The sequence below is a fragment of the Chiloscyllium punctatum genome, chromosome 20, assembly GCF_047496795.1.
Source record: "Chiloscyllium punctatum isolate Juve2018m chromosome 20, sChiPun1.3, whole genome shotgun sequence".
NCBI classification, from domain to species: Eukaryota; Metazoa; Chordata; class Chondrichthyes; order Orectolobiformes; family Hemiscylliidae; genus Chiloscyllium; species Chiloscyllium punctatum.
The window spans coordinates 111167-129745 of record NC_092758.1 but is presented as its reverse complement, the minus strand read 5'-3'; the positions used below and the strand labels follow the sequence as shown (position 1 = coordinate 129745).

General features: G+C 43.3%; 1 protein-coding gene across 6 annotated transcripts in view; it reads left to right on the top strand.

Annotated features, from left to right (window-relative positions):
• arap3 (ArfGAP with RhoGAP domain, ankyrin repeat and PH domain 3) overlaps nucleotides 1-18579 on the top strand; it is a 352080-nt gene that overhangs the window by 232488 nt on the left and 101013 nt on the right. For all 6 annotated transcript variants that reach the window (XM_072590235.1, XM_072590229.1, XM_072590232.1 and 3 more), the window contains 2 exons: nucleotides 1574-1637; nucleotides 2909-3072. In XM_072590235.1, coding sequence (XP_072446336.1) covers nucleotides 1574-1637; nucleotides 2909-3072 — 228 coding nt within the window. The remainder of the gene's footprint in view (nucleotides 1-1573; nucleotides 1638-2908; nucleotides 3073-18579) is intronic.

The following is an 18579-nucleotide window of genomic DNA, read 5'->3' as shown; positions in this document are numbered from 1 at the left end:
TGTTTGTGTGAGTGTGTGAGAGAGGGTCTGCATGAGTGTGTGTGTGTGTGTGTGTGTGTGTGTGTGTGTGTGTGTGTGTGTGTGTGTGTGTGTGTGTGTCAGTTTGTAGTGCAATCGGGTCAGCTGTAGTGTGACATGAACCCAAGGTCCCAGTTGAGGCCATCCTCATGGGTACCGAACATGGCTCAGCTACTTTTCATTGTTGCCTGTCCCGAAGTCTGCCCTGGAGGACAGTCACCCAAAGGTCCGAGGTCGAATGTCCTGGACTGCTGAAGTGTTCTCCAACTGCGAGGGAACACTCCTGTCTGTTGATTATTGTGCAGTGTCCATTCATCCGTTGCTGTAGCCTCTGCTCGGTCTCGCCAACGTACCATGTCTCAGGACATCCTTGCCTGCAGTGTGTGACGTTGGCTGAGTGGCATGAGTACCTGCCACATACACGTTGAAAGGTGTCCCCATGCGTAATGGTGGTATCTGTGTCAACACTCTGACACATCTTGCAGCGTCCACTGTGACAAGGTTGTATAGTACACCCACAAGCATACATACACATTTAAGTTTGCGGGGTGAATATGTACTTGCAGAATCACATTTTACTTTCCTCAAAAACTGTATGAATCCATGTAAGATTCTGTAAATCCATTTTTTAGATTAGAATCAGTCTAACCAATTAGAACCAGTGGCATAGACAGTCTCACACAGGGCTGCTCACATCTTAAGTGCATTATGTGGGCCCACATGACACCAATTGTTAAAGTTCACTCGAGAATGTAACTTTTAAATGTTCTACAGTTTACATATGAAAGAACTGAAACCAACATGTTCATTCTAAAAGATGAGAGACTTAACAAGCAATCCAGGTTTTTTTCAATATATAATTTCAGTTACATCACACTGTAAACTTTTGCAATAAATTCTGTGTCTTACAATCTTACACTCCACAAGCACCTGATGAAGGAGCAGCACTCTGAAAACTAGTGCTTCCAAATAAACCTGCTGGACTATAACCTGGTGTTGTGTGATTTTTAACTTTCCGTCTTGTGGAAGAATCTAGGACCAGAGGGCATAATTTCAGATCATGGGGTCACACATTTATGACATGGATGAGTAGGTCTTCTCTGAAGGTTGTGAAATTGTGGAATATTTACCGTAGAGGACTGTCAAGGCTGGGTGATCAAGTTTATTCAACACTGAGACTGATAAATTTTTAATCAGCCAGTGAATCGAGGATTAGGGAGAAAAAGCAGGCAAGTGGAGTTGAGGGTTAACATATCAACCATAATCTGATTGAATGACAGAGCAGATGCAATGAGCTGAGTGGTCCACTTCTGTTCCTATGCTTTATGTTCGAATGAATGTGAAAGGCAATATACAGGGATAAGGAGTAGAAAGGGTTTACTCCAGAAGCCTGTGTGTAGCAATATTTTAATATGTATTTATGTCAATTCTTCAAAACATTAACCCAGTTCTCAATCTGTTTTTATAACAAAGAGGGATGATGAAATGTCTTGGATATATCTGTATAATAGAGATCTCATTGTTATTTTTTGTATTGTAATTCCTTCACAAACAGCTTTCACCATTCTGAATGAAAACAGTGAGAAGAAGGAAGTTTTAAGGCTGGTTGATAAGGAAAGGTGAGACAAGCCACACAATAAACCAACAGTTTAAACATTGAAAAACAATGCAAATCACTTGACATTCAGATTTTACATGCCATGCACTGACAGCTTTATGCTGACTGTATTTTCATGACCTCCAACAGCGCCATACATTTTGCCAGATTTTACTGCCTTTGCGAACAGCAAACGATTTGAAATAGTCCCAGTTATCTACACCTTTATTTCCCTTGTAATTTAAAACTAAAACACAAGTAGGCAACTGTTTACTTGAAGCATTTACTGTCAGGGTAACAATGTGGTTATGTGGCTGCCCTGGTTGTTCTTGATTATTTGGCAGATATTTAGTCCTTCACAGAATGGTGGTAAATGCTTGATTGAAATAAGACAAGGTACTGGTATGTTATGGAGAGTATAAAGCCAGGAGAATATTTTTAGCATTTGGATTTTGAACAAAGAGCATTGGGTGTTAGTTTATTTTTGTGAGGATGTTTAAAAATTAACTGAATCAGCTTTTCACAAACTGTGATTTTAAGCCAATATGTGTCAGAGAGCAGGGGACTGCAAAGCTTCCTGGAGTGTTAATGGACATTTGTTTATAATATGGGGGTGTATTACAGCAGATAGAAACACTAAACCATTATGTTAGCAGAATCTATGATGAGCAAGTTTCTTTAAATTTAGTTCTAATGTTTTTTGTTTTGGTTTGAAGGGGATCTGACAGAAGTCAGATGCAAATATCAATTGTAATCAGAAAAAGAGGTTCTCCAGAGCAGTTAAAGGGATAAAGCACTTTAGTAAAAGGAAATAGTTTGTAAAGCTTCCAGATCAGGCCTGTTTTGTTCAAACTTTGTAGATTATTATAAGGCTGAGAAAGTTTAAGCTCTCAGTTGCGAGTGTATTCCAGGGAATAAACTTTGCAACTCACAGGACAGGAACCAAGAAAAAACAGTCCAGTCAAACTTACAGATTTGATAAAGAGGGAAAATGTCTCTGGATTGTGATTGATTATAAGGTGATGGTGCTGGGAACTAGATGGATTTTGTTTTAACTTGTGTTTTGACATCTTTCAAATTGTGCTATATTTAGAAGGCTTGGTTTGGTTAATTTTATTATTATTTCTTTTGTATAATAAACTTTTGTTTTATTGTTGAAGCCAGATCTGCAGCATTGCCTGCTTATGTTTCAGTTCCAGACTTCGTTCTGGGATTTGACTCGTCCAGTTGTAATACCAACTGGGATCATTACAAGTTGATATTTACTGTATAACATTCTCTCTCTGTTTATAGAACATTGTACCTGCACGGAGTGACACGTCTAGATTATTCAGTTTGGTGTGGTGATATTCAGAGAGCTGCAGGCAGTCGAGGAAATGCCCTTAGTGATCAACAGCTCAGCAGGAATGATATCCCCATCATTGTTGACAGCTGCATTGCCTTCATCACCCAATATGGTGAGTGAATGTCAACACAAGAGGCCATTGAAACAAAGTTTGGACTCACATTTTAAAAATGAATTACTTATGTACTGGAGCCAGGCTGCTTGGTGAGGGTGGCAGTAAACCGAAGACTATCACTGTTGCAGAAGCTGCAAAAGTCATTGTGGGGTCATTCCTATATAACAATGTAAGTCAGGTTCAGTTGGGAGTGGGTAAATTGCAGCTCCCCAAATGTAAACTTTAAAAGTATCCATCATATTTCCCCATTTTCAGGGCTACAACAGTGTAGTTAAAACATAATTTAGATTAAAACATAAAATACCTTAAATTCATTTATCTCCTCACTTTCCATGCCCCATCTGTGCTTTGTAATGCCCTATACCCACCTCCACATCTCTTAAAAAAGTGCAGTGCAAAAGGATTTGGGTGTTCTTACGTATGAAACACAGAAATGTAGCATGCAGTTGCAGCATGTAATTAAGACTTTTATCCTTCATTTCTTGGGGTTTGGAGTTTAAAAGTAGATCTTATTAAGTCTTGTCACAACTTTGCAGGATGTTGCTGAGGCTACACCTCAAGTACAGTGTCCAGTACTGAAACCAGTATTTAAGAAAAGACATCCCTCTGTACTGAAGCAGTCCATGCTCAAATGCAACAATATAGAACAAAGAGAACAAAGAACAAAGAAAGTTTACAGCCCAGGAACAGGCCCTTCTGCCCTCCAAGCCTGAGCTGATCCAAATGTACTGTCTAAACCTCTCAGTCAATTCCTAAGCATCTGTATCCCTCTACTCCCCACCTACTCACGTATCTTAAATGAATCTACCATGCCTACCTCTACCACCGCTGCTGGCAACGCGTTGCAAATGCCCACCACTCTCTGTGTGAAGTACTTGCCGCGTGTATCCCCCTTAAACTTTCCACCTCTCACCTTGAAAGCGTGACTTCTCGTTATTGAATCTTTCACTCTGGTTAAAAAGCTTGTCTCTATCCACCATGTCTATACCCTTCATGATTTTATAAACCTCAATCAGGTCCCCCTCAACCTCCTTTTTTATAATGAAAATAAACCTAACCAACTCAACCTCTCTAGCACCTTCCATACCAGGCAACATCCTCGTAAACCTTCTCTGCACCCTCTCCAAAGCGTCCACATCCTTTTGGTAATGTGGAGACCGGAACTGTACACAATATTCTAAATGTGGCCGAACCAATGTCCATGTATACCACGTCAACTGCCCTACCCTCATCTACATGCTTGGTCACCTTCTCAAAAAACTCAATGAGCTTTGTGAGACACAAACTGCCCTTGACGAAACCACATTGACTGTCTGAAATCAAATTGTTGCTTGCTAGATGTTTATAAATCCTATCTCTTATAATTCTTTCCAAAATGTTTCCTACAACAGAAGTAAGGCTCACTGGTCTATAATTACCTGGGTCATCTCTACTGCCCTTCTTGAACAAGGGCACAACATTTGCAATCCTCCAGTCCTCTGGTACTAAACCAATAGACAATGATGACTCAAATATCAAAGACAAAGGCTCCACCATCTCCTCCATAGCTTCTTAGAGAATCCTCGGATAAATCCCATTTGGCTCAGGGGACTTGTCCACTTTCACCTCCTTCTAGAATTGATAACACTTCTTCATAACTAACCTTAATCCTTTCTAGTCTAATATCTCATAATTTATTCTTTTCCGCTACAATATTCTGCTTTTCCTGAGTTTAAACATATGTGTGAAGTATCATGTTTCAGATGCAATGCAACTGTTCAAACTACTCAACGTTAAGCCAAATTATTGAGTAAAACAATAAAAATAATTTATTTATACACAATAGTTTGAAATGCAAACAAAGGAAAGAGGAATCTAGGATAACTTAGCTATTGGAAAAAGTTACCAAATAATAGATACAGTACCAAGTACTAATTAACTGTTCCAATAACATCTCATAAATACATCCCTTAGCAAAAAGGCAAATCCAAACACAGATTCTTACATGCAGCTCTCTAATCCAGAAGGAAAAAGCATCAAGAAAAAGGTTCAGGAAGAATAACAGCTGGGAATTATTCACTGAAGCTTCCAATTCTTTTTAGACCCCAGTGGCTTCTAATGTTACTGATAAAACCAAAACCAAGAAATCTGGATCTGGCCACACCAATTCAGGCTGCTTCCATTATTCCAACTTAAAAAAAACCCCAAGGCCTCACATGTTTACTTAAGTCGTCTTCTGTGGTCAGTTCTGCACCTCTGCCTTACAACCTGTCTTCAAAAAAAAGGACAAAATAGCCTTTTAAAGTGACAACATCATCACACCATCTCCAATAAAAGACTGTCTATAACCACCATTCCTTCAAATTCAGTGGTGTTACCATCACTGAATTCCCCACAATCAACATCCTTGGGGTTACTGTTGATCATAAACTCAACTGGACTATCCACATAATGGCTACAAGACTCACTCAGAGGCTAGGAATACTAGGGCAAGTAACTCACTTCCTAACTGCTCAAAGTCTTTCCATTATCTACAGGCACAAGTCAAGAGTGTGATGAAATATTCCCCACATGTCTGGATGGCTGCATCTCCGAAAACACTCAAGAAGCTTGATACCATTCATGACAAAGCAGCCCACATCCACAAGCATCCACTCCCTCCACCACTGATGCTTAGTGGCAGCAGTGTGTTCTATCTACAAGATACACTGCAGAAACTCACCAAGGATCCACAGACAGTACCTTCCAAAACCACAACCACTTCCATCTAAAAGGACTAAAAGCAGCAGATATGTGGGAACACTACCACTTGCAAATTCCCCTCCAAGTCACTCACCATCCTGACTTGGAAATATATTGCAGTTTCTTCACTGTTGCTGGTTCAAAATCCTGGAAATCACTCCCTAAAGGTGTTTTCGGTCAACCCACAGCATGTGAGCTCCAAGAAAGCAATTCACCACCACCTTCGCATGCCAACTAGGGATGAGCAATAAAAATACTGACCAGTCAATGACACCCATGTCCTACAAAACAAAAGATTCAAAACAGATTCACTCAGCTGATTCCTGGCATGAGGAATTTGACTTATCAAAAGCAGTTAAATGAGTTAGCCTTCAGTCATTGAGTTTAGAAGAACAAGAGTGATCTTACTGAAGCATGCAAGATTCTAAGAGGGCTTGAAAGAGTAGATGTAAGATATTTACACTCATGGGAAAATCTCAACTAGGGGACAATGGGATATGCACAGGGTAGGTGTAAAGTCAGGAGCAAGGCCCAATTAGATATAGAAGAAATGCTAGGACAGTCCAGTAGCTGTCCAGTCCAGAATGCGTGGGCAGGATAACACACATGGACAGTCCAGAAAGCTAACTTGTATTAACTTTAATGCAATGGGTTTGACTGGTAAGGCAGCTAAACTTAGAGCAGTGAGCTATGGAATTTAATATTGTTGCAATCGATGAGATATGGTCAAAGGAAGGACAGAACTGGCAACTCAACTTTCCAGGGTATAGATGTTTCAGGTGCAATTGTTGAGATGTGAGAGAAGTGGGGTATTACATTATTGATAAAGAAAGCGAACACTGTAGTAATGAGGGAGAATGCCAAGAAGGGCCATCAAATGATGGGTAGAGCTTTGAAATAAAAGGGAACAGTTACTTTGCTGGAATTACAATGGAGGCTTCTCAACAGTCAGAAGAAGATCAAAGAGCAGATATGAAAACATAACACAGAAAGGTGTGAGAGAAACAGGATTAGGGCATTTCAACTTTGCTAACATTAACTGGAATCACCTTACTACGAAAAGAAAATGGGAATCTTTTAATTGTAGAGTTTTAAAGTCTCACTTTTTAAGTTAGAGTTCAGGACAGTGTGTTCCTTGAAAAGTGAAGTGCAAGCAACCCTGGATGGCCGGGATATCCAGGGTTTGATAAAGAAAACAAAGGAAGTATATATCAAGTACAGTGCATTCAAAACAAGATCACAGATTCCCTACAGTGTGGAAACAGGCCTTCAGCCCAACCAATCCACACTGACCCTCCGAAGAGTAACCCACCTAGACCCATTCCCCTACCTTATATTTACCCCTGAAGAATGCACTTAACCTACACTATGGGTAATTTAGCATGGCTAATTCATCTAACCTGCACATCTTTGGACTGCAGGTGTAAGCTGCAGTGAAGGGGTCTGTGGCTCTGAGACTCAGAAGGGAAAGGGGGAGAGGAGGAGAGCGCTAGTTATAGGGGACTCTCTAGTTAGAGGGACGGACAGGCGGTTCTGTGGACATAGGCAAGACTCTCGGATGATTTGTTGCCTCCCGGGTGCTAGGGTCCGAGACGTCTCGGACCATGTCTTCAGAATCCTTAAGGGGGAGGGTGTGCAGCCAGAAGTCGTGGTACACATTGGCACCAACGACATAGGTAGGAAGAGGGGTGGGGAGGTCATTCAAGAGCTCAAGGAGTTAGGCTGGAAGCTAAAAGCTAGGACAGACAGAGTCGTCATCTCTGGGTTGTTGCCGGTGCCACGTGACAGTGAGGCAAAGAATAGGGAGAGAGTGCAGTTGAACACGTGGCTGCAAGGATGGTGTAGGAGGGAGGGCTTCAGATATTTGGACAATTGGACTGCATTCTGGGGAAGGTGGGACCTGTACAAACAGGACGGGTTGCACCTGAACCAGAAGGGCACCAATATCCTGGGGGGTAGGTTTGCTAGCACTCTTCGGGGGGGTTTAAATTAATTTGGCAGGGGGATGGGATCCGGACTTGTAGTCCAGCAAGTAAGCTAGCTGTGTGTCAGGATGCCCAAGACTGTAGGGAGGCTGTGGAGAAGGTAGCACTGACAGGGACTACTTGCGGACACAGAGATGGGCTCAAGTGCGTATACTTCAACGCAAGGAGTATCAGAAATAAGGTGGGTGAACTTAAGGCATGGATCGGTACCTGGGACTACGATGTTGTGGCCATCACAGAAACATGGATTGATGAGGGACAGGAATGGCTGTTGGAGGTTCCTGGTTACAGATGTTTCAGTAAGATTAGGGAGGGTGGTAAAAAAGGAGGGGGGGTGGCATTACTAATTAGAAATAGTATAACGGCTGCAGAAAGGAAGTTTGAGGGGGATCTTCCTCTGGAGGTAGTATGGGCTGAAGTCAGAAATAGGAAAGGTGCAGTCACCTTGTTGGGTGTTTACTATAGGGCCCCCAATAGCAGCAGAGATGTGGAGAAACAGATTGGGAAACAGTTTTTGGAAAGGTGCAGAAGCCACAGGGTCATAGTCATGGGCGACTTCAACTTCCCAAATATTGATTGGAAGCTCTTTAGATCAAGTAGATTGGATGGGGCGGTGTTTGTGCAGTGTGTCCAGGAAGCTTTTCTAATGCAGTATGTAGATTGTCCAACCAGAGGGGAGGCCATATTGGATTTGGTACTCGGTAATGAACCGGGACAAGTGGTGGGCTTGTTAGTGGGTGAACATTTTGGTGATGGTGACCACAATTCTGTGACTTTCACCTTGGTTATGGAGAGAGATAGGTGCGCACAACAAGGTAGATTTTATAATTGGGGGAAGGGAAATTACGATGCTGTAAGACAGGATTTGAGGAGCATACGTTGGGAGCATAGGCTGTCAGGGAAGGATGTGGTGGAAATGTGGAACTTTTTCAAAGAGCAGATACGACGTGTCCATGATATGTATGTACCTATCAGGCAGGAAAGAAATGGTCGTGTGAGGGAGCCTTGGTTGACGAGGGAGGTTGAATGTCTAGTAAAGAGGAAGAAGGAGGCTTACATAAGGTTGAGGAAACAGGGTTCAGACAGAGCAGTGGAGGGATACAGGATAGCCAGAAGGGACCTGAAGAAAGGGATTAGGAGAGCTAAGAGAGGGCATGAAAAATCCTTGGCGGATAGGATCAAGGATAACCCCAAGGCATTTTATGCGTATGTGAGAAACCTGAGAATGACGAGAACGAGGGTAGGTCCGATCAAGGACCGTAGTGGGAGACTGTGTATTGAGTCAGAAGAGATAGGAGAGGTCTTGAACAAGTACTTCTCTTCAGTATTTACGAACGAGAGGGACCGTATTGTTGAAGAGGAGAGTGTGAAACGGACTGTTAAGCTAGAAGAGATACCTGTTAGGAAGGAAGATGTGTTGGACATTTTGAACAACGTAAGGATAGACAAGTCCCCCGGGCCTGACGGGATATATCCTAGGATTATGTGGGAAGCAAGAGAGGAAATTGCAGTACCGTTGGCAATGATCTTCTCGTCTTCACTGGCAACGGGGGTGGTACCAGGGGACTGGAGAGTAGCGAATGTTGTGCCCCTGTTCAAAAAAGGGAATAGGGATAACCCCGGGAATTACAGGCCAGTTAGTCTTACTTCTGTGGTAGGCAAAGTAATGGAAAGGGTACTGAGGGATAGGATTTACGAGTATCTGGAAAGACACTGCTTGATTAGGGACAGCCAGCACGGATTTGTGAAGGGTAGGTCTTGCCTTACAAGTCTTATTGAATTCTTCGAGGAGGTGACCAAGCATGTGGATGAGGGTAGAGCAGTGGATGTAGTGTACATGGATTTTAGTAAGGCATTTGATAAGGTTCCCCATGGTAAGCTTATGCGGAAAGTCAGGAGGCATGGGATAGAGGGAAATTTGGCCAATTGGATAGAAAACTGGCTAACCGGTCGAAGGCAGAGAGTGGTGGTAGATGGTAAATATTCAGCCTGGAGCCCAGTTACAAGTGGAGTTCTGCAGGGATCAGTTCTGGGTCCTCTGCTGTTTGTAATTTTTATTAATGACTTAGATGAGGGAGTCGAAGGGTGGGTCAGTAAATTTGCAGATGATACGAAGATAGGTGGAGTTGTGGACAGTGAGGAGGGCTGTTGTCGGCTGCAGAGGGACTTAGATATGATGCAGAGCTGGGCTGAGGAGTGGCAGATGGAGTTCAACCCTGCCAAGTGTGAGGTTGTCCGTTTTGGAAGAACTAATAAGAATGTGGAATACAGGGTTAATGGTAGGGTTCTTAGTCAGGTGGAGGAACAGAGGGATCTTGGGGTCTATGTACATAGATCTTTGAAGGTTGCCACTCAGGTGGATAGAGTTTGTAAGAAGGCCTATGGAGTATTATCGTTCATTAGCAGAGGGATTGAATTCAAGAGTCGTGAAGTGATGTTGCAGCTGTACAGGACTTTGGTTAGGCCACAGTTGGAGTACTGTGTGCAGTTCTGGTTGCCTCACTTGAGGAAAGATGTGGAAGCTTTGGAGAGGGTGCAGAGAAGATTTACCAGGATGTTGCCTGGAATGGAGAGTAGGTCATACGAGGATAGGTTGAGAGTTCTCGGCCTTTTCTCATTGGAACGGCGAAGGATGAGGGGTGACTTGATAGAAGTTTATAAGATGATCAGAGGAATAGATAGGGTAGACAGTCAGAAACTTTTTCCCCGGGTACAACAGAGTGTTACAAGGGGACATAAATTTAAGGTGAAGGGTGGAAGGTATAGGGGAGATGTCAGGGGTGTGTTCTTTACCCAGAGAGTGGTGGGGGCATGGAATGCGCTGCTCGTGGGAGTGGTAGAGTCAGAATCATTGGCGACCTTTAAGTGGCATTTGGATAGGTACATGGATGGGTGCTTAATCTAGGTTAGAAGTTCGGCACAACATCGTGGGCCGAAGGGCCTGTTCTGTGCTGTATTGTTCTATGTTCTATGTTCTATGAAACCCATGCAGACACTGGGAGAATATGCAAACTCCACACAGATAGTCACCCAAGGCTGGAATTGAACCCAGGTTTCTGGCACTATGAGGCAGCAGTACTAACCACTGAGCCACTGTGCCACCCTAGCTGGGGAGGACCTTCAGAAGTATAGTGAGTGTAGGGGATTGTTTAATAAGGATATTAGGAGGGAAAAGAAGTGCTGCAAATTATCTTTTACACGTGAGAACAAGGAAAACTCTTAGGCTTTTTATAAGTATATCAAGAGTAAGAGGATTACCAGGGAAAAAGTGGGACTTATTTGAAAGCAAAGGGGCAATCTATGCAGGGAACCAGAAGGCATGGATGAGGTCTGAAATGAATATTTCTCATCTATATTCACAGTTAGGATGGTGACATTCTCAAATACATTAAGATTAATAAGGAAGAGGATTTAGGTGTTTTAGTGGGCATAAAGGTGCTTAAATCCCCTAGATCTAAAGAGATCCGGCTTCTTGAAAACTGCATTAGGGAACTGGAGCTAGAGCTGGATGAACTCCGGATCATTCAGGAGGCAGAGGGGGTTATTCAGAGGAGTTACAAGGAGGTGGTCACACTTCAGGTGCAAGAAGAAGGTAGATGGGTTACAGTCAGAGGATGGAAAAGGAACTGGCAGGCAGCGCAGGGAATCTCTGTGGCCATTCCCCTCAACAACAAGTATACATTTTGGATACTGTTGGGGGGAATGCCTTACCAGGGGTAAGCAATGGGGCACAGGTCACTGGTACATTGTCTGTCCTTTTTGCTCAGAAGGGAAAAGGGGAGATGAGCAGAGCATTAGACATTGGGGACTGTCAGGGGAACAGATAGGAGGTTCTGTGGGAACAAGAGAGAATCGCGGTTGATGTATTGCCTCCCAGGTGCCAGGGTTTGTGTTGCCTTGTATCGTGTTTTTGGGATCCTTGAGGGGGAGGGAGACCAGCCCGAAGTTGTGATCACATCAGCACAAACAACATTGGTAGGAAAAGGGATGGGGAATTAAGGCAGAAATTCTGGAAGCTAGGGTGGAAGCTTAGAGCTAGAACAAACAGAGTTATCTCTGGTTTGTTGCAAGTGCCACGTGCTAGCAAGGCGAGGAATAGGGAGAGAGAGGAGTTGAACACGTGGCTATAGGGATGGTGCAGGAGGGAGGGTTTTGGATACCTCAATAATTGGGGCTCATTTCGGGGTAGATGGGACCTCTACAAATGAAATGGTCTACACCTGAACCAGAGGGGTACCAATATTCTGGGGCGTAAATTTGCTAATACACTTCGGGAGGGTTTAAATTAATTCAGCAGGGGAATAGGAACCTAAATTGTAGTTCCAGTGTCCAGAAGGTTGAGAGCAGTGAGGGCAGAAAAGAGGTTTCGAGGTAGCAAGAGGTCACCGGCAAGCAGGAAAGTGGTTTGAAGTGTATCTACTTCAATGCCAGGAGCATCCCGAATAAGGTGGTTGAACTTGCAGCATGGGTTGGTATCTGGGACTTCGATGTTGTGGCCATTTCAGAGACATGGAGAGAGGAGGGACAGGATTGGTTGTTGCAGGTTCCATGATTTAGATGTTTCAGTAAAAACAGAGAAGATGGTAAAAGAGGGGGAGGTGTGGCATTGTTAGTCAAGGACAGTGTTACGGTAGCAGAAAGGACGTTTGAGGAATCACCTACTGAGGTAGTATGGACTGAGGTTAGAAATAGGAAATGAGAGGTCACCCTGTTGGGAGTTTTCTATAGGCCACTGAATAGTTCCAAAGATGGGGTCTTTAACTTTCCAAATATTGGCTGGAAATACTATAGTTCGAATGCTTGAGATGGATCAATTTTTGTCAAATGTATGCAGGATGGTTTCCTAAAACAGTATGTAGACAAGCCAACAAGGGATGAGGCCACATTGGATTTGGTACTGGGTAATAAACCTGGATAGATAAATGAAGACTTTGGTGATGGTGACCACAATTCGGTTATGTTTAATTTAGTGATGGAAAGAGATAGGTGTATAACACAGGGCAAGAGTTATAGATGGGTGAAAAGCAATTATGATGCAATTAGGCAAGATTTAGGATGCATATGATGGGAAAGGAAACTGCAGGGGATGGGCACAATTGAATTGTGGAGTTTATTCAAGGAACAGCTACTGAATATCCTTGATAAGTATGTACATGTCAGGCAGGGAGGAAGCGGTCGAGCGAGGGAGCCATGGAAAGAAATTGAATCTCTTATCAAGAGGAAGATGAAAGCTGGGATGACATGTAAAATCTCAGTTTGGGCCCTTCAGAATTACAGGTTAGCCAGGAAAGACCTGAAGAGAGAGATAAGAAGAGCCAGGAGGGGACATGAGAAGTTGTTGGCAGATAGGATCAAGGAAAACCCTAAAGCTTTCTATAGGTACATCAGGAATGAAAGAATGACTAGAGAAATATTAGGGCCAATCAAGGATAATAGTGGAAAGTTATGCGTGGAGTCTGAGAAGATGGGAAAATGCTAAACAAATATTTTTTGTCAGCATTCACACTGGAAAAAGACAATATTGTCAGGGAGAATACTGAGATACACGCTACTGGACTAGATGGGAATTAGGTCACACGGAGGAGGAGTTAGCAATTCTGGAAAGTGTGAAAATAGATAAATCCCTGGGCCAGATTGGATTTATCCTCAGATTCTCTGGGAAGCCAAGGAGAAGATTGCAGAGCCTTTGGCTTTGATCGTTATGTCATCATTGTCAACAGGCATAGAGGTTTGGATCAGAAATTGGCTATCTGAAAGAAGGCTGATGGGAAATGTTCATGCTGGAGTTCAGTTACTCGTGGTGTACCACAAGAATCTGTTTTGGAGCCACTACTGTTCGTCATTTTTATAAATGACCTAGATGAGAGCCCAGAAGGATGGTTTAGAAAATTTGCAGGTGACACTAATGTCAGTGGAGTTGTGAATAGTGCTGAAGGATGTTGAAGGTTGCAGAGGGACATAGATAAGCTGCAGAGCTGGGCTGAGAGGTAGCAAATGGAGTTTAATGTGGAAAAGTGTGAGGTGATTCACTTTGGAAGGAGCGACAGGAATAAAGAGTAAGATTCTTGGTAGTATGGATGAGCAGAGAGATCTCAGTGTCCATGTACATAGATCCCTGAAAGTTGCCACCCAGGTTGATAGGGTTGTTAAGAAGGCATACGGTGTGTTAGCTTATATTGGTAGAGGGATTAAGTTTCAGAGCCACGAGGTCATGTTGCAGCTGTACAAAACTCTGATGCAGTTGCACTTGGAGTATTGTGTACAGTTCTAATCACCAAATGGAAAGAAGGATGTGGCAGCTTTGGAAAGGGTGCAAAGGAGATTTACTCGGATGTTGCCTGGTATGGAGGGAAGGTCTTATGAGGAAAGCCTGAGGGACTTAAGGCTGTTTTCATGAGAGAGAAGAAGGTTAATTAAGACATTTAAGATAATTAGAGGGTTAGATAGGTTGGACAGTGATGGCCTTTTTCCTCAGATGGTGATGGCTAGCATGAGGGGGCATAGCTTTAAATTGAGGGGTAATAGATACAGGACAGATGTCAGAGGTAGTTTCTTTATTCAGAGAGTAGTAGGGGCATGGAATGCACTGCCTGCAACAGTATTCGACCAGCCCACATGAAGGGCAATTAAATGATCATTGGATAAACATACAGATGAAGTTTGAATTGTGTCGGATCGATCAGCTTCAGATTGGTTTCACAGGTTGGTGCAACATCAGGAGGGCCTGTACTGCACAGTAGTGTTCCATATTCTATGTCTTTCATGCTGATATGGGAAGTGAGGGAGGAGATTGCTGGGGCCATAGCAGATTCAAAAATTGGTGGTGTTGTTGTTAGTGAGGAGGATGGTTTTAGGCTATAGTCTGATATTGATCAGTTGGTATTTTGGGCAGAGCAATGGCAGATGGAATTTAATCCTGACAAGTATGAGGTGCTGCATTTTGCAGAATGAAAGAATGAAAGAATATATACAATGAATGGCAAATTCCTCGGGAGTACTAACGGACAAAGAGACCTTTGTGTTCAAGTCCATAGACGCCTGAAGGTGTCAGCACAGGTGGACTGTGTGTTGAAAGAAGCATATATCATGTTTACCTTCATTAACTGGGGTATAGAATATACGTGCAAGGAATTATTGTTACAACATTGTAAACCATTGGTTAGCCCACAGTTGGAATTCTATGTGCATTTCTAGTTGCCACACTATCAGAAGGATGTGATTGCATCTGGAGAGGGTGCAGTGATTCATCAGGATGTTGTCTGGGATGGAAAATCTCAGTTGTGAGAAACTGGATAGGTTGGGTTCATTTTCCTTGGAGCAGTGGAGGCTGAGAGATTAACCTGATTGAGTGTAAAAAATGATGAGAAACATTGGCCAAGTAAATTATGAGAATCTTTTCTTTATGGCAGACAAGTCTAAGACCAGAGGGCATCAGTTTCAGATGAGGAATAAATGGTTTAGAGGAGATCTGAGAAAAGGTTTGTTTCACCCAGAGTTTGGTAGAAGCAGAACAGCACAGCACAGGAACAGGTCCTTCAGTCCTCTGTATCTGTGTCGGTGTCTGTGCCAACCATACTGTCTTCGAAACTAATCCCAAACACCTGCATATGGTCCATATCCCTCTATTCTCTGTAAGTTAATGTGTCTGTTTAAATGTCTCTGCAGTGTGCAGTCACCTGCAGTTTGCTACCTGGAGTCTGACCCCAACACTAAAAAGATATTTCCTTCCTCTCCCCTATCCACTTTCTGTAGCGACCGTTCCCTCCACAACTCTCCCATTAGGTCCACACTACCCTCCAACCTCTCCATCACAACTGGAACCTTTGCCAGCAGTCGCAGGAGGTCCAACGCCTGCCACCACACCTCCCTCTTACTTCCATCCAAGGCTCCAGATAATCATTCCAAGTCCAATAGAGAATCACCTCCGATTCTTGTAATCTGATTTTCTGCATCTGTTGCTCCCAATATGGTCTCTCTTCTACATCAGAGAGACAGAGTGCAAACTCAGGGGCCAGTTCAGGGAAAATCTATGGTCTGGATACTCCAATGAATCCCACCTCTCTGTTGCCAGCCATTTCAGCTCCCCCTTCCATTCTCCCAATGACGTGTCCCTTCTGGCCTCTTCCACTGTCAAAAAAAGACCACATGCAAACTGGAAAAAGAACACCTCATCTTCCACCTTGGGAGATTACAACCTTATGGCCTCAACATAGAATTCACCAGCTTCCAAATCTCACTATTCCCACCTCATGCCAGGTCTAGCCCTCCCTCTCCATTCTGCCCCATTGACCTGACTATGATTTTAAAACTCTTCCTTCTTATCTATCTGCTTCACCCTTCCCACTGACCAATCTCAATTACCTCCCACCTGCATCCACCTATCACCATCCCACCTTCCTTTCTCCCACCCCCACATCCACCCCCTCCTATTTATTTCTCAGCCCACTTCCCCCTCCTCAGTCCTGATCTAGGGTCCTGCTTGAAATGTTGACTCTTCTGCTCCTCTGATGCTGCTTGACATGCTGTGCTTTTATGCACTCTAAATGCTGCTTCTACCAATTCTCCTAGCAACAATTTCCAGGCACTTACCACCATCTCCTTTAAACTTTACCCCTCTCACCTTAAACTAATGCCCCCTAATATGCCCCCTAATATTTGATCCTTCCACCCTATCCATGCCTCTTATAATTTTACATGCTTCAATCAGGTTGCCCCTCAGCCTCCAACATTCAAGTGTAAACAATTCAAGTTTGTTTCACCTTTCCTTCTCGCTAATATATTCCAATCCAGGCAACATCATGGGAAACCTCCTTTGCACCTTCTCCAAGGCCTTCACATACTTCCTATGGTATGGTGAACAGAGCTGCACTCAATGTTACAAATGTGATCTCACTAAAATTTTATACAGCTGCAACTTGAGCTGCCAACTTTTATACTCAGTGTTCCAACTGATGAAAGCAAGCATGCTGTATGCATACTTTAGCACTTTATCCACTTGTACTGCCACTTTCAGGGACCTATGGACCTGCACCTCAAGTTTAGAACACAGAACATGGAACATTACAGCGCAGTACAGGCCCTTCGGTTCTCGATGTTGCACTGCCCTGTCATACTAATCTGAAGCCCATCCCACCTACACTATTCCATGTACGTCCATTTCCCTGTCCAACGACGACTTAAATGCACTTAAACATGGTGAATCTACTACCGTTGCAGGCAAAACATTCCATATCCTTACTACTCTCTGAGGAAAGAAACTACCCCTGACATCTGTCTTAGACCTATCTCCCCTCATTTTAAAGTTTTGTCCCCTCGTGTTTGCCATCCCCATACTTGGAAAAAGGCTCTCCCTGTCCACCCTATCTAACTCTCTGATTATCTTGTATGTCTCTATTAAGTCACCTCTCAACCTTCTTCTCTCTAACGAGAACAGCCTCAAGGCCCTCAGCCTTTCCTCACAAGACATTCCTTCCATCCAGGCAACATCCTAGTAAATCTCCTCTGCACCCTTTCCAAAGCTTCCACATCCTTCTTATAATGCGGTGACCAGAACTGTACACAATACTCCAAGTGTGGCCGTACCAGAGCTTTGTACAGCTGCAGCATAACCTCCTGATTCCGAAATTCAATCCCTCTATTAATAAAGGCCAAAACACTGTATGCCTTCTTAACAACCCTGTCAATCTGGGTGGCAACTTTCAGGGATCTGTGTACATGGACACCAAGATCTCTCTGCTCATCTGCACTCCCAAGAGTCCTACCATTAGCCCAGTACTTTGCATTCCGATTACTCCGGCCAAAGTGTATCACCTCACACTTGTCCACATTCAACTCCATTTGCCACCTCTCAGCCCAACTCTGCATCCTATCTATGTCTCTTTGCAACCTACTACATCCTTCATCACTATCCACAACTCCACCGACCTTAGTGTCATCCACAAATTTACTAACCCACCCTTCTAAGCCCTCATCCAGGTCATTTATAAAAATGACGAACAGCAGTGGACCCAACACCGACCCTTGCGGTATGCTGCTACTAACTGGACACCAAGATGAACATGTTCCATCAACTACAACTCTCTATTTTCTTTCAGAAAGCCAATTACTGATCCAAACTGCTGTGTCTCCCACAATCCCATTCCACGGCATTTTGTATAATAGCCTGCTGTGGGGAACCTTATCGAACGCCTTGCTGAAATCCATATACACCACATCAACCTGTTTACTCTCATCTACCTATTTGGTCACTTTGTCAAAAAAACTCAATAAGATTCGTTAGACACGACCTACCCTTCACAAAACCGTGCTGACTGTCCCTGATCAGATTATTCTTTTCTAGATGGTTATAAATCCTATCTCTTATAACATTTTCCAACACTTTACCAACAACTGAAGTGAGACTCACTGGTTTGTAACTACCAGGGTTGTCTCTACTACCCTTTTTGAACAAAGGAACCACATTTGCTATCCTCCAGTCCTCGGGTACTATTCCAGTAGACAATGATGATTTGAAGATCAATGGCAAAGGCTCAGCAATTTCTTCCCTTGCTTCCCAGAGGATCCTAGGATAGATCCCATCCAGCCCAGGGGACTTGTCTATTTTCACACTCTGCAGTATTTCTAATGCCTCTTTCTTGTTAACCTCAATCTCTTCTAGTCTAGATGCAAGTATGTCTGTATCTTCCTCACCAACATTTTCATTTTCTATAGTGAACACTGTTGAAAAATATTTATTTAGTGCTTCCCCTATCTCCTCTGACTCCACACACAACTTCCCACTATTATCCTTGATTGGTAC